General features: G+C 47.4%; 1 protein-coding gene across 3 annotated transcripts in view; it reads left to right on the top strand.

Annotated features, from left to right (window-relative positions):
- Positions 1 to 27,477, top strand: part of mcc (MCC regulator of WNT signaling pathway) — a 450,686-nt gene that overhangs the window by 376,636 nt on the left and 46,573 nt on the right. For all 3 annotated transcript variants that reach the window (XM_085987123.1, XM_085987125.1, XM_085987131.1), the window contains 2 exons: positions 12,442 to 12,542; positions 17,981 to 18,164. In XM_085987123.1, coding sequence (XP_085843249.1) covers positions 12,442 to 12,542; positions 17,981 to 18,164 — 285 coding nt within the window. The remainder of the gene's footprint in view (positions 1 to 12,441; positions 12,543 to 17,980; positions 18,165 to 27,477) is intronic.

Genomic DNA, 27,477 nt, shown 5'->3' with positions numbered 1-27,477 from the left:
TAGCTAAACAAGTTGTGTGGCAGTTATGCTCAAGTCTGCACCTCTTGGACATGAAGATGTGGGCAATACGAGGTGGAAGGATGAGGATGGGAGAGAGTAAAGGTTTTACCGGGGATAAGGGCATCAAAGGTGGAGGTGACGGGAGTGGTTGAGCAGATCAACAGCTGCAGAAGTATTGTGATGAAGCGAAGACCAACGGCTAGGCAGTTGGGAGTTTGAAAGTACAGCTGTAAGTGACTTGCAAGAGAAATTTTTCCAGGGCGGACACTGAAGGAAATGGAGTTGGAAGGGTGCAGGGGAATTGAGTGGTCAAGGAAGTGGTTGGAGATGGCCTTGTCTGTGATCAAGACAGTGAGGCCATAAGATATGGCACGGTCAAAGCGGTAGCTATGAATATTGGTATGAGAGTTTATATGAAGGGAGAGGTTTTAGGGGGGCAACAAAATCAGAGGAGTGAGAGCAAGGCAAGTTGAGGTCAAGATTGAAGTCACCGAGGATGAGGAGTTGCTCAGTGTCGAGGCTGAGGAAGGATATCTTGAGAAGAAATTCGGGATGGAGCTGGGAGGCACTGTAGACAATGAGGATTGTAAAGAAGAGACAAGATATGTGAGACAAGGTAAGGTACCAGAGGAGTAGGGGGAGAGACCAAGGTATGATTTGGTGATCAGGCTATCACCACTGCTCTGGCAGTTTGAGCGGGATAGGTGGTGGAAAGTATAGCCAGGTGGTGGAAAGTATAGCCAGACGGATCGGCTTCAGTAAGGGGCAAGATGTCATCACTTGTGAGGCAAGTTTCAGTCAAAGCAATAACTAAAATCGTTGTTGCAAGGGCCTTGCTCGTAAGTGGACGGGTATTCTGGAGGGAAATGCAGGTAAGGGGCAATGATTGTTGATCTGCTGGCAGAGTCAAGGGGGTAGCTGCGAGCAGAGTGAGCAAGACGGGAGGCAGTGGGAAGATCAGAAGAATGGGCCAGTTGGGGTTGCTCTTTGGAAGGAGGCAGTGACGAGTGCCTTGCTGAGCCCTTGGAAAATGAGGAGCTGGCACAGAGGGGAGCTGTGGGTTTATTCAAGGGGGATTTAAACCTGGGATGGTGGCAGGTGAATAGGAAGGCAGAGGGATAGTGACGGGTTGCGGTAGGGATTGGGGAGCAAAGTACCCGAGAGGGGAGAAATGAAAGATTTCAAGACTGGGTGATTGGAAGAGGAGGATACAGGAGAGAAGAGGAGAAGGAGCCACGAGAACAAAAAAGACGGTAGAAATAACGGGCTCCGGTCCAGAGTGGAAGCCAATATGTGTACATGAATGGACACAAATTAGAAGAGACCTCTTTTTCTGGTACATTGATGACTGTATTGGTGCCGTTTCCTGCTCTCGCCCTGAAGTAGAAAATTTCATTCACTTTGCTTCCAATTTCCACCCTTCCCTCACCTTCATATGGTCCATCTCTGACTCTTCCCTTCCCTTCCTCAACTTCTCTGCCTCCATTTCTGGGGATAGGCTATCGACAAACATCCACTATAAGCCCATTGACTCCCACAGCTACCTGGACTACACTTCCTCCCACCCCGCTTCCTGTAAGGACTCTATTCCATTCTCCCAGTTTCTCCGTCTCCGCCGCATCTGTTCTGACGATGCCACCTTCCACACTAGTGCTTCCGATATTTCTTCCTTTTCTCTCAACCGAGGATTCCTCTCTACCGTGGTTGACATGGCCCTCGACCGTGTCCATTCCATTTCCCGCACTTCTGCTCTCATCCCTTCCCCTCCCTCCCAGAACCACGACACGGTTCCCCTTGTCCTCACCTTTCACCCCACCAGCCTCCACATTCAACGTATCATCCTCCACCATTTCCGCCACCTCCAGCGTGATCCCACCACCAAACACATCTTCCCGCCCCCCCCTTCAGCATTCCGAAGGGACCCTTCCCTCCGTGACACCCTGGTCCACTCCTCCATCATCCCTGATGCGCTATCAATTACTCAAAAGACTGAGGTTAAGCGAGTAACTAACAGGCTTTTATTAACAAGAGAATGAAGGTGTGCCTCGAGTGGTCGACCAGTCCAGAATACAGAGGGACTGTGGAGCAGTCACCTTTATACCTGGACTCGTGGAAGGAGTCAGCCGAGGCATGTACAGACATGTACACAGTGGAATACAAACACCCACACAGGCAGGTATAACAGTGGTTTACCACATTCACCCCTTGTTTAAAAATGAGTCCGGCGGGGTGAAGTGTATTAAAAGTTTGTGTATTGGAGTCTCTCCGGAGGTCTTGTCTGCCGCTGTGATCGACGTGGCGACGGCAGGGGTAGTGAAGCTTCCGGCGTCGAGTCCCGCGTAGGCTGGGGCACTGGTGTGTAGTCCTCGTGGGTGTCGAGCGGGTCGCGGGGCCCAGGCGTGCCGTCTGCTGGGGTTGGATATTGGATCGTGGGGGGGGTGGTAGTGGGTAGTGGGTTACTGGGGCCCCCGAGGGTGCGAGGTCTCGTATGGAGACTGTGTCCTCCCGCCCGTCCGGGTACGCAATGTAAGCATACTGGGGGTTGGCGTGGAGGAGGTCGACCCTCTCGACCAGGGGGTCCGTTTTATGGGTCCTCTCGTGTCTTCTCAGTAGGACCGGCCCTGGGGACGTCAGCCATGGCGGTAGCGATGTCCCCGATGTGGACTTCCTTGGGAAGACAAACATTTTCTCATGAGGGGTGGCGTTAGTGGCAGTGCAGAGCAGTGACCGAATAGAGTGGAGCGCATCGGGGAGCACATCCTGCCAGCGGGAGGTCGGAAGGCCCCTAGACTTTAAGGCTAGCAGGGCGGCCTTCCAAACTGTCGCATTCTCTCTTTCCACCTGTCCGTTCCCCCGGGGGTTGTAACTGGTGGTCCTGCTTGTGGCAATACCCCTAGCGAGCAGGTACTGGCGGAGTTCGTCGCTCATAAACGATGAGCCCCGGTCGCTATGGATATAGCTGGGGAAACCGAACAGGGTGAAGAGGTCGTTCAGACATTTAATGACCGTGGCACTGGTCATGTCCGGGCAGGGGATGGCGAACGGGAAACGGGAGTACTCATCAATAATGTTGAGGAAGTACACATTGCGGTCGGAGGAGGGGAGAGGCCCTTTAAAATCAACGCTCAGGCGCTCGAAGGGGCGAGTGGCTTTTATCAGGTGAGCCCTGTCTGGTCTATAAAAGTGTGGTTTGCACTCAGCGCAGACTTGGCAGTTCCTGGTCATGGTCCTGACCTCCTCAATGGAGTAAGGCAGGTTGCGGGCCTTGATGAAGTGGAAGAACCTGGTGACCCCCGGGTGGCAGAGGTCATTGTGGAGGGCCCGCAGTCTATTGATCTGCGTGCTGGCGCAGGTGCCACGCGAAAGAGCATCCGGGGGTTCATTGAGCTTCCCGGGCCGGTACAAGATCTCGTAATTGTAGGTGGAAAGTTCGATTCTCCACCTCAAGATCTTGTCGTTTTTGATTTTGCCCCTCTGCTTGTTGTTAAACATAAAAGCAACTGAACGCTGGTCAGTGAGCAGGGTAAATCGTTTTCCGGCCAGGTAGTGCCTCCAATGACGCACAGCCTCCACAATAGCCTGTGCCTCCTTCTCAACAGCGGAGTATCTGGTCTCCGGGCCCTGGAGGGTTCGTGAAAAGAAGGCCACGGGTCTCCCCGTCTGATTAAGGGTAGCGGCCAGGGCAAAGTCGGACGCGTCGCTTTCCACCTGGAAGGGGATGGATTCGTCCACTGCGTGCATGGTGGCTTTGGCAATGTCTTCCTTGATACGGTGGAAGGCTAAGCGGGCCTCTGCCGTCAAGGGAAAAGAGGTGGACTTGATCAGCAGACGGGCCTTGTCCGCATAGTAGGGGACCCACTGGGCGTAATAGGAGAAAAACCCTAGGCACCTCTTCAGGGCCTTGAGGCAGTGGGAGTTCCATAAGGGGACGCATCCGGTCGGGACCGATGACTCCGTGTTCCACAACACAGCCAAGGATGGCGAGGCGGGTTGTGCGGAATATGCACTTCTCCTTGTTATACGTCAGGTTCAGGAGTTGGGCGGTGCAGAGGAATTTTTCGAGGTTTGTGTCATGGTCCTGCAAGTCATGGCCGCAGATGGTCACATTGTCCAGATATGGGAAAGTGGCCTGCAACGCATTTTGATCGACCATCCGGTCCATCTCCCTTTGGAAGACGGAGACCCCATTGGTGACGCCAAAGGGAACCCTAAGGAAGTGATAGAGGCAGCCGTTTGCCTCAAAGGCAGTATACTGGCAGTCCTCAGGGCGGATAGGGAGCTGGTGGTACGCTGATTTCAGGTCAATGGTCGAGAAGACGAGGTACTGCGCGATCTGGTTGACCATATTAGCTATGCGGGGGAGTGGGTAAGCATCCAGCAGGGTGTAGCGATTTATTGTCTGGCTGTAGTCGATGACCAGGCGCTGCTTCTCGCCGGTCTTAACGACCACAACCTGGGCTCGCCAGGGGCTGGTGCTGCCCTCAATAATCCCCTCCTTCAGGAGCCGCTCCACTTCGGTTTTAATGAAAACCCTGTCCCCGGCACTGTATCGCCTGCTCTTTGTGGCGATGGGCTTACAGTCGGGGGTGAGGTTAGCAAACAGTGGGGGGGGGGGGGGGCGGTGACTCTGAGTGTGGAGAGGTTGCACCTGGTGCGCGGCGGGCAGTTTGGAAGCTGCTGGCTGCGGACTGTGAGTGGGGGGAGGGGTCCACCGTACGCCATCGTAACACTTTTAAGGTGGCACTGAAAATCTAACCCCAGTAGAACAGCAGCACAGAGGTGGGGCAGGACCAGAAGTTTAAAATTATCGTACACAGTCCCGTCTACTAAGAGTGTCACCACGCAGTAGCCGCCAATGTCCGCTGACTGGGACTCGGAGGCCATAGAAATCCGCTGGTGCGCAGGCAGGACTGGGAGAGAGCAACGCCACACCGTGTCGGGGTGGATGAAGCTCTCCGTGCTCCCAGAGTCAAAAAGGCAGGTTGTTTCGTGACCATTTACCTTAATGTCCATTGTGGACCGGGCCAGTTAGTGCGGTCTCGCTTGGTCCTGCGTAACGGAGGCCAGCGTAGGGGTCGGTGTGTCGCTGCGGGTATCAGATGAGGCGGTGTTGGGGGCCTGCTGCGTCCCGGCTGGCGTCCAAGATGGCGGCGTCCATGATCCCCATGTGGCTGGAGGCGTCCAAAATGGCTGCTGTTCCGGTGGTTCGCACATGGCTGGGGAGGCCCAAGATGGCGGCCCGCACGGCCCACACGCGGCGCTGCTGGGGTTCGGGGTGGCTTTGGCCCTGCAGACGCTGGCGTAGTGTCCCTTCTTCCCGCAGCCCGAGCAGATCGCATTTTTCGCCGGGCAGCGCGCTCTGGGGTGTTTGGCCTGGCCACAGAAGTAGCATTTCTGGCCTTGGGACACTGCTGCGGTAGTTGGGCCGTTGCTGGGATGTGGCTGGGGTGGCACGGCGCTATGAGACGGTCCTACCGTGTCCCAGGCTGTCGTTCCCCGCGGCGTCCACGGTGCAGAGGAGTAGGCATCCATGCCCCGGTAGGCTGCGTCCAATGATAGTGCGAGTTCAGAAGCCTTGTTGAGGTCGAGGTCACTCTGCTCCAACAGTCGCTGTCGGGTGTAGTTGGACCTGTGGCCCGCTACAAAAGCGTCCCGGATAAGTTCCTCTGTGTACACGGCGGCCTTTACATCCTTACAACCACAGGCCCGGCCAAGCACAGACAGTGCCTGAAGGTATTCCTCGGTCGATTCCCCAGGTTGTTGTTTACGACTCCCCAGGAGGTGCCTGGCGTACACCTCGTTCACTGGGCGCGTGTACTGGTCCTTGAGGAGCTTGAGAGCAGCCGTGTACGAGGTCGCGTCCTGGATGACCGAGTACGCTCGGTGGTTCACTTTGGAGGTCAGGACATCCAGTTTGTCCTCATCCGATTTGACCGTTGCAGCGGAGGCGATCAGGAATCTTTCAAAGCACCTAAGCCAGTGAGCAAACTTGGTGGATGCGTCCGCCTCCCGATGGTCTAAGTCCAGGCATGCTGGTGTGAGGATCTTCTCCATTATAAAAAAATCTTGTTAATAAAATTGATGCGCTATCAATTACTCAAAAGACTGAGGTTAAGCGAGTAACTAACAGGCTTTTATTAACAAGAGAATGAAGGTGTGCCTCGAGTGGTCGACCAGTCCAGAATACAGAGGGACTGTGGAGCAGTCACCTTTATACCTGGACTCGTGGGAGGAGTCAGCCGAGGCATGTACAGACATGTACACAGTGGAATACAAACACCCACACAGGCAGGTATAACAGTGGTTTACCACAATCCCCAACACCCCTTCCCCTACCCATGGCACCTTCCCGTGCAAGCGCAGGAGATGCAACACCTGCCCTTTTACCTCCTCCTCTCCCTCTGTCCAGGGCCCCAACACTCCTTCCAGGTGAAACAGCGATTTACTTGTACTTCTTGCAATTTACTAAACTGTATTCGCTGCTCACAATGTGGTCTCCTCTACATTGAGGAGACCAAACGCAGATTGGGTGACCCCTTTGCGGAACACCTCCGTTCAGCCCGTAAGCGTGACTCCGAGCTTCTGGTCCTCTGACACTTTAATTCTCTGCTCCACTTCCACTCTGATCGCTCCCTCCTCGGCCTCTTGCACTGTTCCAACGAAGCTCAACGTAAGCTCGAGGAACCACCTCATCTTTCGATTAGGCACTTTACAGCTTTCTGGACTCAACATAGAGTTCAACAATTTCAGACTATAACCTCGGCCCCTATGTTTTCTTTTTTCTCTCATATGGCAGCTGTTGATGATTCTGCCATTGCCATTTACACCTCATCTAGAGTCATCTTTTGTTTCTTAATTTTCCCCATTACCATCTCCTTTTGCCTTGCACCATCATCCTTTCTGTCTTTTAATCTCTCCTGCCTTCCATCCTATCACAGACCTTCCCTTTGTTCTTTCCTCCCCTCCTCCCTTTCCCTGCCCCTACACGCTTCAAAATCTATTACTTCTCTAACTTTTTCCAGCTCTAACGAAGGGGCATCGACCTGAAACGTTAACTCTCTTACTCTCTCCACGATGCTGCCTGACCTGCTGAGTGTTTCCAGCATTTTCTGTTGTTTTAGAAGAGACATGTCCAGATTGTAAACATAGAACAAGGAGGAGACTGTATGAGAGTTAAAGTCTGACGTCCAATGGTGAGATGAAGTTGACTTCTAGACAGGGTAGAATTACCTTGGAGCATCGACGAACCAGTGTTCAGATTTCAAGACAGTTGTGGGGCGGGAGTGAATGCAGGATATGTTTGAGGAGCAGAGTATAGGGGGCCATTTTGCTGAAGGTTGTGTAGTGGAAACAAAGGTGAAGGAGGAGTGGAGAGTTGACCATGAGCCAGCAGAGGTTGATTCAGGGGTCCAGTAGAAGCGAGTCATAGCCTCCGATGTTATCTGTGCACTGATGTAGTAAGCCAGGAGATGGGGAAAGGTATATCCACAGGATGATTGCAGATGAGAAAGCAAGTCTGAGGAGCAGCGATAGGGAGGTGAGGAGCACACAAGATCAAGAGCGGCATTAGGAGCTTGAGCAGCAGATCTCACCTCAGTCCAGTAAAGGGTGACGGAGGAGTTCTGAAGGATAAGTGAAGTCAGCAGCCACAGGAAGAAAGCGGAAAGTAGTAAAGCAGAGACCATTCAGCAACAAGGAAGCTGTAGGAACAGATCAAACCTAGCTTAGTGTAGAGTAAAAAGTTCTCAGCGGAGGAGCAGAGAACTGTGCCCATAGAAGTAGACTGGAATACCGGCAGTCCAACAGGGAAAAAAACAGTCTCAGTAGAAAGTGGCGACAAAGGAGGAGGGCACAGTCAAACAGAGTAGCCTATGGAGAAATGGACTTCAGCCCAGGTGAAGGAGGATTTCTGTCCAGGACCCAACATCGCAACAGAGTAGAGCTGAGAAGACAATATTCCATTGAATTCCAACATTGCACCATCTATCTGACCTTCCTCTCTCTCTTTTTCACTTGTACCAACCTTTATCTTCCACCTTCCTATATATATCCCAGTTCCCACTTCCATTTTAGGTTTCTTAGAAAAGAGGGAATCCTGCCATTTCACCTTAGATCTGAATACTGGGTACGGTAGCATAGTGGTTATGTTAATGGACTACTAATCCAGAGTCCTGGACTAATGATCCGGAGATACAAGTTCAAATCTCATCACAAGAATTAAATAAATCTGAAATAAAAAGCAAGAATCAGTATTGTTGTAAAAACCCATCTGGTCTGGCCTATGTCTGACTCCAGACCTACTCTTAACTGCCCTCTGAAATGGCCTAGAAAGCCACTCAGTTGTACCAAACCGCTACGAAAAACAATAAAATCAGAGGGACCCCCTTTGGCCAAAGGTACAACCAGCTCAGTCAACCCTCCAAATCCTCCTCGTTAACATCTGGGGATTTGTGCCAAGATTAGGAGAGCTGTCCCACGGACTGGTCAAGCAACAGCCTGACATAGTCATACTTTCAGCCAGACTCCTCTCTGATCAGAGGTTGCGGCACAGTCGGGGAGGAGTGGCCCTGGGAGTCCTCAACATTGATTCCGGACACCATGTTTCATGGCATCAGGTCAAATATGGGCAAGGATTACCACCTACCACCCTCCCTCAGCTGATCGGTGGTACTCTTGTTGAACTTGGAAGATGCACTGAGGGCAGTAAGGGCAAGAGTGGCTCGGTAGCACTAGTACTGTCAAGCTGGCCGAGTCCTGAAGGACAATGCTGCTAGACTGGGCCTGAGGCAGGTGGTGAGAGAACCAACACAAGGGAAAACCGACTTGACCTTGTCCTCGCCAATCTAACTGTCACAGATGCATCTGTCCACGAGTGACCACCGCACAGTTCTTGTGGCGATGTAGTCCTGTCTTCACACTGAGAAACCCTCCATCGTGCTAAATGGGATAGATTCAGAACAGATCTAGCAGCTCAAAACCGGGCATCAATGAGGCACTGCAGCAGCAGGATTGTATTCCTTAACCTCATGGCCCAGTATATTCCTCAATCTACCGTTACCATGAGTAGTGTAGAAGAGCATGCCAGGAGCAACACCTTAAAAATGAGGTGCCAACCTGGTGAAGCTACAACACAGCATGCTAAACAGCAGAAGCAGCATATTAAGTGATCCACAACCAACGGATCAGATCAACGCTCTGCAGTCCTGCCACAATCAGTCATGAATGGTGGTGGACAATTAAAACAACTAATGGGGGGAGGAGGAGGCGGCTCCATGAACATCCTCTCCTCAATGATGGCGGAGCCCAGCGCATGAGTGCAAAAGACAAGGCTGAAGCGTTTGCAACCATCTTCAGCCAGTAGTGCGAGTGGATGATCCATCTCTGCCTCTTCCTGAGGTCCCCACTATCACAGAATCCAGTCTTCAGCCAATTCCATTCACTCCATGTGATATTAAGAAACGCCTCTAGCTAAGCTGTTCCAGTACAGCTTCAAGACTGGTATCTACCCGACAGAGTGGAAAATTGCCTAGGTATGACCTGTCCACAAAAAGCAGGACAAATCCAACCTGGCCAATTACCGCCCCATCAGCCTATTAATCTTCAGCAAAGTGATGGAAGGGGTCGTCGACAGTGCTATCAAGCAGCACTTATTCACCAATAACCTGCTCAATGATGCTCCGTTTGGGTTCCGCCAGAACCATTTGGCTCAAGACCTCATTACAGCCTTGGTTCAAACATGGACAAAGGAGCTGAATTCCAGAGGTGAGATGAGAGTGACTGCCCTTGAAATCAAGGCAGCATTTGACTGAGTGTGGCATCAAGGAGCCCTAGTAAAATTGTAGTCGATGGGAATCGGGGGGGGCGGGGGGGGGGGTGTGGAGAATTCTCTACTGGCCTTAGTCATACCTAACACAAAGGAAGATGGTTGTTGGAGGCCAATCATCTCAGCCCAAGGACATCGCTGCAGGAGTTCCTCAGGGCAGTGCGCCAGGCCCAGCCATCTTCAGCTGCTTCATCATTGACCTTCACTCCGACATAAGGTCAGAAATGGGGATGTTTGTTGATGATTGCACAGTGTTCAGTTCCATTTGCAACTCCTCAGATAATGAAGCAGTCCGTGCCCGCATGCAGCAGGACCTGGACAACATTCAGGCTTGGGCTGATAAGTGACGAGTACCATTCACGCCACACAAGTGCCAGGGAATGACCATCTCCAACAAGTGGCATTACCATTGTTGAATCCTCCGCCATCAACATCCTGGGGGCCACCATTGATCAGAAACTTAACTGTGCCAGCCACATAAATACTGCGGCTACAAGAGCAGGTCAGAGGCTGGGTATTCTGCAGCGAACGATTCACCTCTTGACTCCCCAAAGCCTTTCCACCATCTACAAGGCACAAGTCAGGAGTGTGATGGAATACTCTCCACTTGCCTGGATGAGTGCAGCTCCAACAACACTCAAGAAGCTCGACACCATCCAGGATAAAGCAGCCTGCTTGATCGGCACCCCATGCACCACCTTAAACATTCACTCCCTTCACCACCAGCCCACCGTGGCTGCAGTGTTTACCATCTACAAAATGCACTGCAGCAACTCCAAGGCTTCTTCGACAGCACCTCCGAAACCCGCGACCTCTACCACCTAGAAGGGCAGTAAGCGTATGGGAAAACCATCACCTCCAAGTTCCACACCATCCTGACTTGGAAATATATCACCGTTCCTTCATTGTCGTTAGGTAAGGAGTTCCAGGATTTTGACCCAACAGCACTGTGGGCGTACCTTCACCACACTGACTGCAGCGGTTCAAGAAGGTGGCTCACCACCACTTTCTTAAGGGCAATTATGGATGGGCAATAAATGTTGGCCTTGCCAGTGATGCCCACATCCCGTGAATGATTAAATGGTTCATTCTCAGACTGGCAATCAGTAACTAGTGGTGTTCCGCAGGGGTCAGTGCTGGGTCCCCAACTCTTTACAATCTATATTAACGATTTGGAGGAGGGGACCGAGTGTAACATATCAAAGTTTGCAGATGATACTAAGATGGGGGGGAAAGCAGTGAATGAGGAGGACGTAAAAAACCTTCAAGGGGACATAGACAGGCTAAGTAAGTGGGCAGAGATTTGGCAGATGGAATACAATACTGGAAAGTGTGAGGTTATGCACTTTGGCAAGAAAAATCGTAGAGCAAGTTATTATCTTAATGGCAAGAAACTGGAAAGTACTGAAGTACAAAGGGATCTGGGGGTCCTGGTGCACGAAACTCAAAAGGTTAGTATGCAGGTGCAGCAAGTGATTAAGAAGGCCAATGGAATGTTGGCTTTCATTGCTAGGGGGATAGAATATAAAAATAGGGAGGTATTGCTTCAGTTGTACAAGGTATTGGTGAGACCGCACCTGGAATACTGCGTACAGTTTTGGTGTCCATACTTAAGAAAGGACATACTTGCTCTCGAGTCAGTACAAAGAAGGTTCACTCGGTTAATCCCGGGGATGAGGGGATGGACATATGAGGAGAGGTTGAGTAGATTGGGACTCTACTCATTGGAGTTCAGAAGAATGAGAGGCGATCTTATTGAAACATATAAGATTGTGAAGGGGTTGGATCGGGTGGATGCAGGGAAGATGTTCCCGATGATGGGTGAAACTAGAACTAGGGGGCATAGTCTTAGAATAAGGGGCTGCTCTTTCAAAACTGAGATGAGGAGGAACTACTTCACTCAGAGGGTGGTAGGTCCATGGAATATGCTGCCCCAAAAAGCTGTAGAAGCTACATCATTACATAAATTTAAAACAGAAATAGACAGTTTCCTAGAAGTAAAGGGAATTAAGGGTTACGGGGAAAGGGCAGGAATTTGGACATGAGTCTAGGTTCGGATCGGTCATGGCCCTGTGGGTAGCGGAGCGGGCCCAGGGGCCGTGTAGCCTGATCCTGCTCCTATTTCGTGTGTCTAATTCTGTTAGATGCAGGAGATGGTTCTGTGATACTGGATTGGCAGTTAGGATCAGATCAGCCATGATCTTATTGAATGGCGGAGCAGGCTCGAGGGGCCGATTGGCCTACTCCTGCTCCTATTTCTTATGTTCTTATGTAAAAGAAACAAACCGAAATTGAATTGGCTGAGAGACTTAATAGTAGAATAAAATTTATTATAACGGTTTATCACTGAAGAAACTGAATGCTGCATTTATGCTAATAATTATGATCACATCAATATACTTTATATGTTATCATGGCAAACATAATGCACAGCTCTTCTTTCTCCAAATAAGAAAAGGCATGCCAAACACCCACTTGTGAAGACCTTTCCTGTTGTAATTGTAAATAAATGTTTATGTCGCAGGATGTTACTCATTTACACAATATAATGCTATTACAATTTTCAGTCATGAAATATGATTGCTCACATTTATACTCATTGTGTTTGTATCCCCCAGTGAACAGTGCATAGAAGCCTATGAGTTACTACTGGCCCTGGCTGAGAGTGAACAAGGACTCATTCTGGGCCAATTCAGAGCTGCAGGTGTTGGATCTGTCGGTTGGTATTAATAAAGGGTTCATGTATTCTATTATACCTATCTTTCCATTAACATATGGTATATTAAACGTTATGCAGGTAGTGCACATTTCCTGTACACGTTAACTTTACTTTCTTGGTCACAATTTTTCAGTCACGTCTTTATGTAGATCAAATCTATATGGCAACGTTAGAGTTGCACCTATGTATTTTAACCTACGTGTCAACACTGATTGTCACATATCTTCTTTAAGATATTCTTTCAGGCTTCCCAACACTATGTGCAGTACTGGGTTTTTTAACTTGCTCCCCTACCAGATTTTTGATGCACTTCTCTACCTGATATTTGGGGCAGCCAGGTAATTTCTGCTACATACCCGACTAAATGAATTCCAATTTGGGCCATTGCCTACGTGATTCCTCCCCCCAAACCAGTTTTCTATCCTTGGTGGTAGTAATGGTCAGGCTTCAAGCCTATCATCTCAGTCTTTGCACACCAGCCTCACAATCTCTAACCTCTCAATCTCTTGGTGCCAATCCTTCACCACTTCCCCCCATCCCTCCTTGGCCATCAAACAACTTGCCCAATGGGTTCTCCCTTTGTGCTGCATTTCCAACCCTGAGCTAACAAATGGAAGGGCAGTGAACTGGAAAGCATGGTACAGATCATGGCAATTAGTGAGACAGGAAGCACACTATTACTCTTGTAGAAGACAAGTGGGTCCAGGATGTGAAAGACATACAAGGTAAGTGACTGGGTGCAGTATTAACCATTTAATTGCTTTACATCATGAAGATGCTCCTTCATTACTGTATATTGGATCAGAGAAAAGCGCTGTCCAGTTACAAATGATGGTGGATGACCGGGCAACTAAGAAAAGGAGGCTCCATGGACATCCCCATTCTTGACCATGGAGAGAGAAAAAGAAAAGGGCATAGGCTGTTGGGGTACTTGGCTGCTAGGCGGCAGAAGGAAGAGGGAATGTGCGATGGACGGGAAGGAAAGGATATTTGAGGCAGGTGGTGGGTGTGATGGCGAGGGAAACGATAAGGGGCAAGAAGCTGGGGAGAAGGGAGCTGGAGTCTTCAGTTTCTCTTCTATCTTGTTATTGTTCAGGAATCCATTGCTGGCTATTACTGGGAATCAGCTTTTGAAATGTTGGGGCTAGATTCCCAAAATGACTTGGGAAAGTTACTATTATTTACATTGGAATTGTGTAAATAATAGGGAGTCTGGGGGAAACCATTGAGAAAATTCTGGCCCCAACCTTCAAAACCTGTTTCCTGTTCAAGACCAGGAATGGGCATTTGAAATATGGTGCTGGGTCTAGGGTTGAGAAGGCTGAAAATGCAGCTGCAGGCACAGTAGAACATGGCCATGGCTGGTGAAAGTTGGGCTGTGTCTGTCTGACTGGAGAGAGCAGGGATTGAGACAAGAGGCCAGAGGAAGGGTTACTAAAAAATTGTGACATAGGAAGTAGTGATCATGTGAATAGGAAATTCCAACGAAACATGAATTTTAATCTACTAGTCGATCTTCTGTAATATTGCATATGGGGAGTAACTGACAGCCATTTTAGAGCCAAGACATAGAATTACATAGAATACAGCACAGAAACAGGCCATTCGGTCCAACCAGTCCATGCTTGTGTTTATGCTTCACTGGAGCCTCGTCCTGTCATTTCTCATCTAACTCTATCAGCATAACCCTCTTCCCTTCTCCCTCATGCTTATCTAGCCTCCACTTAAATGCATCAGCCACATTCCAAATTCTCACCACTCTCTGGGTAAAGAAGTTTCTTCTGAATTCCCTATTTGATTTCTTGGTGACTATCTTGTATTGATGGCCACGGAAAATGCTGGAAAAACTCAGCAGGCCAGGCAACATCCGTGGAGAGAAATTAGAGTCGACGTTTCGGGTGAACCCTTTTTCAAAATTGATTGCCTCTAGTTTTGCTCTTCCCCACAAGTGGAAACACTCTCTCTTTGTCTACTCTATCAAAACCTTTCATAATTTTAAAGACCTCCATTAGGTCACCCCTCAGCCTTCTCTTTTCAATGAAAAGAGACCCAGCCTATTCATCCTTTCCTGATATGTATAAACTTGCATTCCTGGTACCATCCTTGTAAATCTTTTGTGCACCTTCTCCAGTGCCTCTCTACAATATGGCGACCAGAACTGTACACAGTATTCCAAGTATGGTCTAACCAAGGTTCGATACAAGTTTAGCATAACCTCTATTTTTCAATTCTATCCCTCTAGACGTAAACCCTAGTGCTTGGTTTGCTTTTTTATGGCCTCATTGATCTGCGTCACAACCTTGTGATTTGTGTATTTGTACTCCCAGATCCCTTTGTTCCTTATTTTTCTTATTATCAAAATGTAATACCTCACACTTACCTGTTAATAGAATTAATTAGAGCATAGCTGTTTTTTCTGCAGTGCAGGCTGAGGAAATGGGAGATGGAAAATTGAGGTGCCACAGTGCCATCACTGGAAAGTGCTTGTAATTAAACAGAGACAACTTCGCATAGACTGTTAAAAACATGTGGTATTTTGGGTAGGAAAAGACCAAATGGTCCACCTAGCCTGTCACTGTTGTGATTCCTTAAGTTTCATGATTAAGACACCCCCTATTCACCAGGAGCCATGGAGTAGATATAAGCTATTTCCTCTGGTGGGGGAATGCAGAATGGGGGGCACAATCTTAAATTTAGAGCTAGTCCATTCAGGAGTGAAATCAGGAAGCACTTTTTCACAAAGGGTAGTGAAATTCTGGAACTCTCTCCCCCATAAGGCTGTGGATGATAGCTCAATTGAAATTTTTAAGACTAAGATCGACAGATTTTTATTCAGTAAGGGTATCAAGGGACATGGATCAAAGGCAGGTAAATAGAGTTGAGAGACAGATCATCTATGATCTAATAGAATGGTGGAATAGGCTCAAGGGGCTGAATGGTTGAGTCGTGCTCCTATGTAATTCCTGGGAGAAGCAAAATGTCTGATGAACACACAAGGCCAATTAGGGGCAAAAAAAATCAGGAAAATTCCTCTCTGATCCCTCTAGATGATCAATCGAAACTAGTCTAGGAGACTGCATTGATCATGACATATTATTTGGTACCTACCACTTGTATGACGTGATCTCTGCACCAGCCAGGAACCGATCCACCTCCTTTGAAGGTATGCAGTGAATCAACACTTGCCACACAAGCTGGCAGCTTGTTCAATAGGAATACTATAACAACAACAACATCTTGTATTTATATAGTGCCTTTAACATAGTAAAACATCCCAAGGCGCTTCAGAGGAACATTATAAAACAAAATTTGAAACCGAGCCACATAAGGAGATACTGGGACAGGTGACCAATAACTTGGTCAAAGAGGTAGGTTTTAAGGAGAGCCTTAAAAGAGGAAAGGGAGGTGGAGAGGTTTAGGGAGGGCCTTGGCAGCTGAAGGCACGGCCACCAATCGTGGAGTGATTAAAATCAGGGATGCTCAAGAGGCCAGAATTGGAGGAGCACAGATATCTGAGGGTTTTGGGACTGAAGGAGATTAGAGATAGGAAGGGGCGAGGCCATGGAGGGATTTGAAGACAAGGATGAGAATTTTAAAATCGAGGCGTTGCTTAACCGGGAGCCAATGTAGGTCAGCGAGCACAGGGGTAATGGGTGAATGGGACTTGGTGTGAGTTAGGACACAGGCAGCAGAATTTTGGATGACCTCAAGTTTATGGATGTTAGAATGTGGGAGGCCGGCTAGGAGAGCATTGGAATAGTCAAGTCTAGAGGTAACAAAGGCATGGAGGAGGGTTTCAGCAGCAGATGAGCTGAGGTAGGGACCTGGGGAAAGAGGAACTGCCTTAACATCTAACCTATTCCTGCCCTTGTCAAATTTATAAGCGTAACTCCTAGTCCTCCCCAATCTATTTAATTGAAATAATTTGTCAATATGTACTCTTTTCCCTTATAAATGCCAACATACCAATTTATAATGCAAAATGTTGACAGGAATGCGTGTAGGTATAAGATTGTTAATATATTAATTGATCTCCTGTGGTGTTGCGCACAGGAAGTGAAGACGAAGTATTGTCTTCAGATGATGCAGGGTTAAGGAGTGGGGTATAATTGGAGAAAGTCTAAGGGGGTAACTGGGACACTGGAGGCCAGAAGAGCAAGAAGCATGACTGGATAGAGAGAGGGAGGGAATGGAAGAGCGAGGGGATTGGAGAGGCGGAGGGGAGAGGGAGGAAGATGAGGACGGGGTGAAGGAGGGGCAGGAGAAAGAAATCACAGGGATGAAAGAAAGGGGGATATTGGGAGGGAGCGATGAGCTGGGAGAAAGGCAAGACTGGAGACTGTGGAATAGAGGTGAAAGGTGGAAAATGATGGAGGGGCAGGGATGGAAAATGTGGCAGAAAAAGAGAAAGACGTATCTACTCTGCAAGTAACATCAGACACCAGCTCAAACTCTCACTTCCAAATATTTTTGCCAGCAGAATAAGAACCATTAAACGTTCTTATTAAAAATACTCATAGAAATTTGAAGTTGGGCTGTGGACCAGCAATGGGGTGAAAAACTTGGCTGTCTGGTTGAGCAATGGACAAAACCAGTAGGATGAGGCCTATAACGATGAAGATGAGGGAAGGGAAAAGGAAACCAGCGTAGTCGAGAGTGGACCACAGAATAGGCGAATGGAAGGGATCAAGTCAAAAAACTGAACTAATTCTCTTGAATTCACATACAGTTAACCATAGTCCTATTTTTTTTTGTAAATTTGGATATTGTGCCTCCTATACCCAAGTCCAGATCTATCCATATATGACATAATAGTCCCAATATTGGTCCTAGGGGTCATTGCTGTTTACATCCTTCCAGTCCAAAAAGTATTCCATTAACTACAAATTGCTGTTTTCTGTCTTTTAACCACCTTCCTATCCATGCTGCCATATTTTCCTTAGCACCATGTGTCTTAATTTTATCAATAAGCCACTTATGGGCCACTTCATCAAAAGCCCATAAGTGACTTTACAAATCCATATACACAACACCCACTGGTTTTCCTTTATCAGTGCATTTTATTATTTCTTGGGGATAAGACCATCTTGCGGTCTAATTTTGTCCTCAAGGCCAATAATATGTGCATGAAAAGGAAAATCAAATGGCAGGTCAAGAACAAAAACTTGCATTTATATAGCACATTGAAATGTTTTACGACATTAAAGGTGCTATATAAATGCAACTTCTTGAGACTACCTCAATTTTGGCATTCATAACTTGCTTCCTGCAGCTTTGTTAAAACTTCAAATTTAATTTTTTTATCATTTGGAGAAACTATCCAGTTCAGTCTATTACTGAATTTATGAAACTGAGAATGAGGTTTCAGTGATTCGACATGTCATTGCTGCTTTGTCTATATTGTCATTAAAAAAGTAAAAGTCATCTCTTCTGAACAGGTGATCAAAATGGTGAGGAAAACATAACAATGATGTTAAAGAAAGCACATGACTGCAGAAAGACGGCAGAGAATGCTGCAAAAGCACTACTAATGAAACTTGATGGTAGCTGTGGTGGAGCGTGTACTGTAACAGGATGTAGTATACAGCCATGGGAAAGTCTTTCTTCTCACAGCCACACCAGGTGAGTAATATGATTTCAGAATTTTGCTCTGCAGCCAGATTGTTTTGCATAGGGATTCTTATTAGTTCAACTTTGCTATTCCCTTAAAAAAATCACTAAGATTATTTTCTCACTGTCTATCTTAAAACACAGCCGGTGAAGAACCACCACAGAAGTAACCAAACAAATCAGTGAAATTTCTTCAAGTCTTTTCATTGACTGTTGATTCCCTCCATTCCATTACCTATCCCCAAAATTAAAATTGAATGTCATAAGTACTATAACAATTACATAATTTTGGGGGGGGACAACACGAAGCTTACCTGTAAAGAAGCTATTCTATGTTAATGGATCCAAGATGTTTTCCCTGCACGGATCTGTTCTTTTTTCTGGGCTGCAATTTGAATTCTTCTTTGTTCCCAGTGTTTGGAACGTTTAACTGAGTCTTTTTTAAAGAGTCCTTGCTCCTGTTAATCAATTCTATATTCAAGAAAGACATCCATCCATAGGAGTTGTAGTTAAGAGTTTTCCTGAGGAACTACAATTGCCAGAGTGCACTGTGACAACCTGTACTCCATGACTATGGCCTGGACTTTGTGGTAATAATAATGGTGAGGCTATCAGCAATGTTCCCTCTAATTTTGTTTGGCCCTGTGTGGCCTCTTTGGCCCGCGCAGCCCCTTATTCAAAATACTGCGCATGCATGTGTTTGTATTGAAAAGCCGGCTGCGTGGGTTCCTTGGACAGAAAACATTGGCTATCAGCACTCACCGTCATTATGTCCGCATGTGTGCAGTTAAACATGGAAGTCAGGAAGTTGCTGTCCGATTTGCCCTGCTCCTCCACAAGCTTTGATACACCAGTACCTCATCGAGAGATTCGGCATTCAAACACATGGGGCCTGAATTTTCGATCGGAGGCTTCCTGCGGGCAGATGCCTCCAATTGGAAAAAATCTACGCACTTAGATGTTGGCTCTGTAGGTCCCGAGACTTGTGATCCTGGGCCTCTGCTCTACGAAATGCACAGAGGCCCAGGTATCCCAGGGGCGCATGTGGTTCGCAAGTGCCCCATGGATCACTTGGGCCGTGGGGAACCAATCAAAGAAGGGAATCCCCCTTCACACTTTTGACAGTTCTCTATGCACGGATCTGTCAAAAGTATGAATGGGGATCACTTAAAAAAAAAAGTTAAACATTAAATACATTTAAAAAAAAATCACATTTAAAATTACATTAAATTAAATATTTTAAACAAATGTAATTTTTTTCAAAAAATAAAAAAAATTTACAGGGCTAAAAATAAACTTACCTTTTTTAAAAGTATTTTAAAATTATAAATGAGTGAATTTTTTTAAAACTCTTATGCTGGTAAAAGCAGGCCTACACCTGCGACCCCTGTGTGACGAGGTGGGTAAGCACCCATAGGGGCTGCGCAAGTGCCGGGGTTAGACATGTGAAGCGCATGAAGAACTCTTGACAGATCGCATGCATGCCCGGGAGAAGGGCTTCCGTGGGCAGAGAGTTCCGCTTTCTGCACAACTTCGTTGGGGTTACTAGATTTCGTAATAAACCATACGTGAAGGGCGTGAAATTGCGGTACTTACCCACTAGATACCCACTAAACACGCCAAAAAGAATTTGGGCTTGACCATTCAAGTGTAAGTTAAATTTTAATGGCGTGCAAGTCTTTATAGCTACTAAACAACCTCTCTGGCACTGAAAATTTACTTTTACAGGTGCAGAGTCTCATTCCTTCAGATTATTGGAAATTAAAAACTTTTTCTTTTTCTCTTTTATATCTCTCTCAGTCCCATCTTTCTTTCTCTCTTATTTTGTTTTCTGTACATGATTTTACATTGAATTAAATGTTCTAACTTACACTTCCTGATTTAGACTTTGCATGTCTTAGTAAGGATTCTTCAATCTGATTGGTTGAAGAGATGAATGTACCGTTTCTCCTGCAGTCTGTGTCTTATTATACCCAGACACAACATTGGCGACAAGGCAAGTTCGAACCTACCTGCAACTCTGCATCACCTCCCGGGGATTCGTTCCTGGAGATCAGTGGATTGGAGGTCAAGGCCAGAGACTCGGGCATCGACCACGGGCAACCGCCCAGTCATCCAGCAGAGAATCGAGAATTGCGGGGGAGGCTGTCGAGAGCCAGGCTTGGCTTTCCAGTCAAGGTGGTCCAGCAAAACGGGCTGGCAACAGGTAGTGCGCAGAGCCTTCCCGGACAGCGGCGGGCTAGAGCCCGACCGAGCGGCACAGCAAAGGGCCGAGCAGCGTCGACGGGGGGGAGAGAGAGAGAGAGAGGGCAGAGCGCACAGGGCGCAGCCGATGTTCAGGGGCCAAGCAGCGTTGGAGAGAGGGAGAGAGAGACGCGCAGAAAACCGCGAGGCGCCGCCATTGCCACGAGGACCGCCGAGAGCGGCGTTGGCAGCAGCGCAGGAGAAGCGCGCGAAACCTACAGGGCGCCGCCATTGCCACGAGAAACGCTGGGAACAGCGTTGGCAGCAGCGGGGGAGGAAGGAAAGCGCGGGAGATGCCATTTTAAGCCATTGGGAGACGCCATTTTAAACCACACCCAAAATGCCAAAGAGTGGCAGTATCACCGCATTTGACAATGAAGTCGAAGATTGGACTACATATGTCGAACGAATAGAGGTGCACTGCAAGGCAAATGAGGTGTCAGATGACAAGAAAGCATCGGTATTGTTAAATTTAACGGGTGCAAAGACGTATGGTTTATTACGAAATCTAGTAACCCCAACGAAGCCAATGGAAAAGAGTTTTGAAGACATAGTAACGATACTACAGGGACATTTAAACCCCACACCGCTGCTGATAGCAGAAAGATTCCAATTTCACAAACGGAACCAGCATAAAGATGAAAGCAATGCTGATTATTTAACAGAACTGCGCAAACTATCGAAACACTGCCAGTTTGGAGCGGGACTGGCAGATACCTTAAGGGACAAGTTTGTGTGTGGGCTTCAAAGTGAAGGAACCCAGAAACGGTTTTTATCTGAAAAGGACCTTACGCTGAAAAAGGCTTTCAGCATTGCGGTATCATATGAAGCAGCAGCACGGGGTGCTGCAGAGATACAACAGAGACCGCAAGAATATGGCACAAACGAAATGTCATATGGAACAGAGAAGTGCTATCACTGCGGCAGAACAACACACGACCAGAATGATTGCTGGTTCAAAGACAAAGTGTGCAGACAGTGTGGAAAAGTAGGACACATAGCACGAGTCTGCAGGCCGGGAAAGAAAACCAGCAATAAGAAATCTACCAAAGGAAAGTACAAGAAGGTACATAAGATGACGGAGAATAGTTCAGACGAACAAAAGAGTGATAACGACTCCAAAAGCAGGGAACCGAGTTGTCTGAAACTACATAATGTGATCACAACGGAGGATCACCGAACCATTTGGGTCACTCTCAAGATAGCAGGAGTCCAGGTAAAGATGGAATTGGACACAGGATCAGCCCAACAGTCATAAACCGACGGGACTACGAGCGGCTATTCTCACACATACCCTTGAGAGACACAAAAATTATTTTGAAGATGTACACGGGGCAAAAAGTCTACCCCAAAGGAAAAATAAGGGTGACCGTTATATATAACGGTAAGGAAACACCAAAACTAGACCTGTATGTATTGCAAGATGGAGGACCACCATTACTGGGACATGAATGGATCCAGAAAATACAACTGGATTGGCATTCCATACAGGCACTGACTGTGGCTGACAAAAAGGATGACGACGTCACACCTGGGCGACTGTCAAAGATCCTAACTGACGCGAAAGAAGTGTTCCAGCAAGGACTCGGAACACTAAAAGGCATGACAGCGACGATTAAAATTGAAGAAAACGCAAGTCCAAAATTTTTTAAGGCCAGACCGGTACCTTATGCGATCCGCCCAGCCGTCGAAGCAGAGCTGGAGAGTCTGGAACGTTCAGGTGTACTGTCCAAGGTAGACTGGAGTGAGTGGGCTACACCCATCGTCCCTGTGATGAAAAAGTCATTGAGCAGCACGCCTGGGGAACCAAGGAAGGTTCACATCTGTGGGGACTTTAAGGTAACAGTGAACCCGGTCCTTCACACCGTACAATATCCACTTCCGCGGATTGAAGATATTTTCGCCTCGCTATCTGGAGGGAAACGCTTCACTAAGATTGATCTGGCCCAGGCGTATCTGCAAATGGAGGTAGAAGAAGCATCAAAAAAATACCTCACAATCAACACCCATAAAGGTCTCTACCAATACAACCGGCTGGTATTCGAGGTAGCATCAGCTCCGGCTATTTGGCAGAGGGCAATGGAACAAGTCCTGCAAGGGATCCCAGGGACCCAGTGTTATTTGGATGATATCCTGGTCACGGGCGAAAATGACAGCGATCACCTTGCCAACCTGGAGCAGGTGCTCACTAGATTGCAGGAATATGGGCTCCGAGCTAACCGCCCCAAATGCGAGTTTTTAGAAAACAGATCTCGTATTGTGGCCACGTTATCGATAATGAGGGGTTACATACGTCCCCAGAGAAGATTGAGGCAGTAGTTAAGGCTCCAGCACCGGAAAATGTGTCACAACTGAGGTCGTTCCTCGGGCTGGTAAACTACTACCATAAGTTCTTGCCAAATTTGTCTACAATACTACACCCACTGAACACCCTACTGCAAACTGGGGTGCCATGGAAGTGGAGTGATGAATGTAGACGAACTTTCCAGAAGAGCAAAACACTAATCACATCGAAAGAGGTAATGTCCCATTACAACCCAGCATTACCAATTCGGTTGGCATGTGATGCGTCACCCTACGGCATTGGAGCGGTGCTGTTGCACAAATTCTCGGACGGCTCAGAGAGGCCAATAGCCTTTGCGTCACGATCACTAACCTCAGCCGAGCGTAACTACACCCAGATTGACAGGGAGGCCCTCCGCCTAGTGTGGGGAGTGAAAAAGTTCAATCACTATCTGCATGGGCAGAAATTCACCTTGCTGACTGATCACCAGCCTCTTGTCTCCATTTTTAATCCGAAGAAGGGCGTTCCGGTGATGACTGCGCAACGACTACAAAGATGGTCACTTTTTCTAGGGGCGCACCACTATGAGATTGAATATATGGGCACGAAACAGCATGGAAATGCTGATGGGCTATCACGCCTGCCACTGCCTACTGCGGAGGAAGCACCAGCAGTGGATCCTGTCGAAATATTCCATTCGACTATAGTTGAATACCTACTGGTAACTAACGCTTGTATCGAAAAGGAAACCCGAAATGACCCGACACTGTCTCGGGTATATGATTTGACGGTGAAGGGATGGCCAGCACATGGCGACTCACTGTTGCCAGCATTCTCGACAAGGAGAGAACAGCTGTCAGTGTGCCGGGGGACCTTGATGTGTGGATCCCGAGTGGTAATTCCACCCAAGTTAAGGGATAGAGTGCTCAATGAGCTTCAGGAGGGTCATCTGGGAGGGGTAAAAATGAAGAGCCTAGCCAGGGCTTATGTGTGGTGGCCGGGAATCGATAAACAAATCGAGGACCTGACCAAGAGCTGCTCAGGCTGCCAGAAAGTCCAAAATGCACCACCACAGGCCCCTCTACACCCATGGGAGTGGCCCTCATCTCCATGGCAACGGGTGCATATTGATTTTGCTGGTCCATTCATGGACTCGATGTTTTTAATAGCCGTGGATGCGCACTCGAAATGGCCTGAGGTCATCAAAATGTCCTCCACCACCACGGAGAAAACTATTGCAGTCCTACGGACCATTTTTGCCAGGAATGGCTTGCCAGAACAGATTTGCTCCGACAACGGACCACAGTTTGTGTCCGAAGAGTTCCGGAGGTTCTTGAAAAAGAATGTGGTAAGGCATTACACATCCGCCCCGTATCATCCAGCCACAAATGGATTGGCTGAGAGGTTCGTACAAACCTTTAAGAAGGCAATAAAGGCTATGTACAATGACAACATTCCGCTGCAGCACAAGGTGGACAATTTCCTGTTCGCCTACCGGAATGCGACACATGCAGTCACCAACCAGGCCCCAGCCATGATGTTCTTTAACCGAAGGTTAAGATGTAGCCTGGTGTTGCTCAGACCAAACGTACGAAGAGATGTTGAGAGTAAGCAATTCCAGCACATCCATGAGAAGCCAACAAGGAGCTTCAATGTAGGGCAACCAGTCTTGGCCCGCGACTACCGAACAGAAAAATGGCAGCCAGGAACGATATGCACACGGCAGGGCCCACTAAAGTACACAGTGGACGTTGAGGAGAACATCTTGAGACGCCATGCTGACCAGATCCTAGAGCCACAGGAACAAGTCAACCCCATGCCTCGCCCATACGTACCTGGTGATGAACCCGACGTACAGGTCGCATCTACCCCAGAAACAGTAGCATCGGAAGCTGATGAACCAACCGACGACAGGGGACCAGAATCGCCTCCGCACCAAGAGCAAGACACTCGGGAAAGGCGCTATCCAGAAAGGATCAGGAAGCCTCCCCAAAGACTGAATATATAAATAGACTATTTTCAGCTAATGTTGCATGTTAAAAGTGTTAATTGTAATTAGTTTGATATTTAATTGTTAAATGGGTGTTATGGTACTGTTAATCTAAAAGGGGAGGAATTGTAATGTATGTACCTTTAAGGGGGGAACTACTTTTTACAGCTCATGTATACTGTAGTACCGGCAGTGACCACACCTGTATATAGCACTGAGTAGTAATCTGTACAGTCAGTTCCACTGTGAGCCACGTTGAGTAAACACCTGTTGTACCGTTTCTCCTGCAGTCTGTGTCTTATACCCAGACACAAAAATGCACTGTTGCTTGCCCTGTTCAGACAGGTCCCAGATCCCCTGTAGAGCCCGCTGAAATGGATCTCTAATTACTGTAAGTTGCCACACAAAAGCCCACAAAGTCTGTGGGCAGCCGTAAACGTAATGAATGGCAAGCACTGATGGTTCGGTGCTGACTGCGAAATTTATGAACAACTGAGGCACGTGCTGTTTTCAGTTATAAGATGGTTTAATACAAATTCTGTTGTTTGTGATGAGATTTCAAGTGTCACTGAGGAGGGAAGATGGTTTTGCTAGGGCTAAAGTGTTTGTGCTTTTGGGTTCTAGTAAAGGCTGTCTTCATTTTGGACATAGTTCTTTAGGACCAAGCTGAGTAAGACAAAGGATACTTTGATCCTTCTCCCCTTTCTTCAATGGCAGAAATACAGTTTAATTTTGGGGCATACAGTTCTTCATGGTTTAGAATTCCTAATGTGATTTAGGACCAAACTATGAGGTGGATTTGTGATTAAAAGAAGGGGGGAAGGCTTTGACCTACACTGATCTGTCATTGGAGGGGATAGTCAGCCTCCCAGCAAACGCATCTCTTTACCAAAGCTTCTCAACACTTTGGATGGTATCGAGCTTCTTGAGTGTTGTTGGAGCTGTACCCATCCAGGCAAGTGAAGTGTATTCCATCACACTCCTGACTTGTGCCTTGGGGAGTCAGGAGGTTAGCCACTCACCACAGAATACCCAGCCTTTGACCTGCTCTTGTAACCGTGGCATTTTTATGACTGGTCCAGTTGTTTCTGGGCGTCAATAGCGACTCTTTCCGCCCCCCCCCCCCCAACCCCCCAAGATATTGATGGTGGGGGATTCAGCAATGGTAATGCCATTGAATGTTAAGGGCAGGTAGTTAGACTCTTTCTTGTTGGAGATGGGCATTGCCTGGCACTTGTGTGGTGCAAATGTTATTTGCTACTTATCAGCCTTAGCTTGGATGTTGTCCAGGTCTTGCTGCATGCAGGCATGGACTGCTTCATTATCTGAGGAACTGTGAATGGAACTGGACACAGTGAGCTATGGGAGGCCTTCAAGGAGAAGATAATTCAGGTACCATCTAGATATAGTCCTATCAAGGGGAAAGGAAGGGCATCCAAAGCTAGAGCTCCCTGGATGACTGAAGAAATTGGCATTAAAATGAAACAAAAAGGAGACTTATGATAACTGTTAGGTGCGTAATACAGTAGAGAATCAAGCAGAATACAGCAAGCGCAGAGGAAAACTGGAGAAGGAAATATGGGCAAAGAGAGGAAAACTGGAGAAGGAAATATGGGCAAAGAGAGGAAAACTGGAGAAGGAAATATGGGCAAAGAGAATTTATGAGAAGATTAGCGGGTAACATAAAAGGGACTACTAAAGTATTTTATAAACATATAAAGAGTAAACGGATAGTCAAAGGAAGGGTGGGGATGGTTCGGGACCAAAAAACAAATCTTCCTGTGGAGACAGAGGGCATGGCTGAGGTACTAAATGAGTACTTTGCATCTGCCTTTACTAAAAGAATGGATGCTGCAAATGTTGCAGTAAAGGAAGAGGGGGTGGAGAAAATGGATAGGATAGAATAGATAAAGAGGAGGTACTTAAATAGCTGTCAGCACTCAAAGTAGAAAAGTCACCAAGTCCAGATTGGATGCATCCAAGGTTGCTGAGGGAAGTAAGATGGAAATAGCGGAGACATTGGCCACAATCTTTAAATCCTCCTTGTATACGGCCGGGAGTGGTGTCAGAGGACTGGCAAATATTACATCACTGTTCAAAAAGGGGGACAGATAAATCAGGTAAGTACAGACCAGCCAGCCTAACGCAGTGGTGGAGAAACTTAAGAGACCAGAACTCAAGGTCTTCTCTTGGCAGCTTTTTTAAAGGGTCACAAGGGAACTATAAGTTCTGATGATGGGTGAAATCTAAAATGTTAACCTTCTTTAGATGCTGATTAACCTAAATATTTTTTGTTTTCATGTTGATAGAGATTTCTTTCTTGCAATTTTCTTCCTGTATGTGTTCGCCTCACTATAATTTTTCTTGGGTTTTATACATAAGAGCATTGAATATAAAACAAATAAGTGACGTGAAATTTGTTCAAAACATTCATTCCTTCATAGTTGCAGCATTCCTGTAGTTCTGGGCATCCTACCCAATCATTCCCGCCTCCTAGTATGGCCCCCATTTTTGCTCTCTCAGGTCTATGGGGTGCAAATTTGAGCATATCTGTTGCATAACTTGTTTATTTATCCATCACAAGATCTGGTTGGGCCACATTAAGTGCTTTTGGGTCTCGCTCTCTGTCAAAACTGTCCACTACCCTAGGATCATCCTGGAGAACTGGATTCATACCTGGCACAAAAGAAGATGGTTGTGGTTGTTGGAGGTCAATCATCTCACCAGGAGTTCCTTGGGGTAGTGTTGTGGCCAGACTATCTTCAGCTACTTCATCAATGACCTTCTCTCCATCATAAGGTCAGAAA

Source organism: Somniosus microcephalus, chromosome 1, assembly GCF_052327205.1.
Source record: "Somniosus microcephalus isolate GS21.2 chromosome 1, FLI_Smic_1.0, whole genome shotgun sequence".
Lineage (NCBI taxonomy): Eukaryota > Metazoa > Chordata > Chondrichthyes > Squaliformes > Somniosidae > Somniosus > Somniosus microcephalus.
This window is presented reverse-complemented; position numbering and strand designations above follow the sequence as displayed.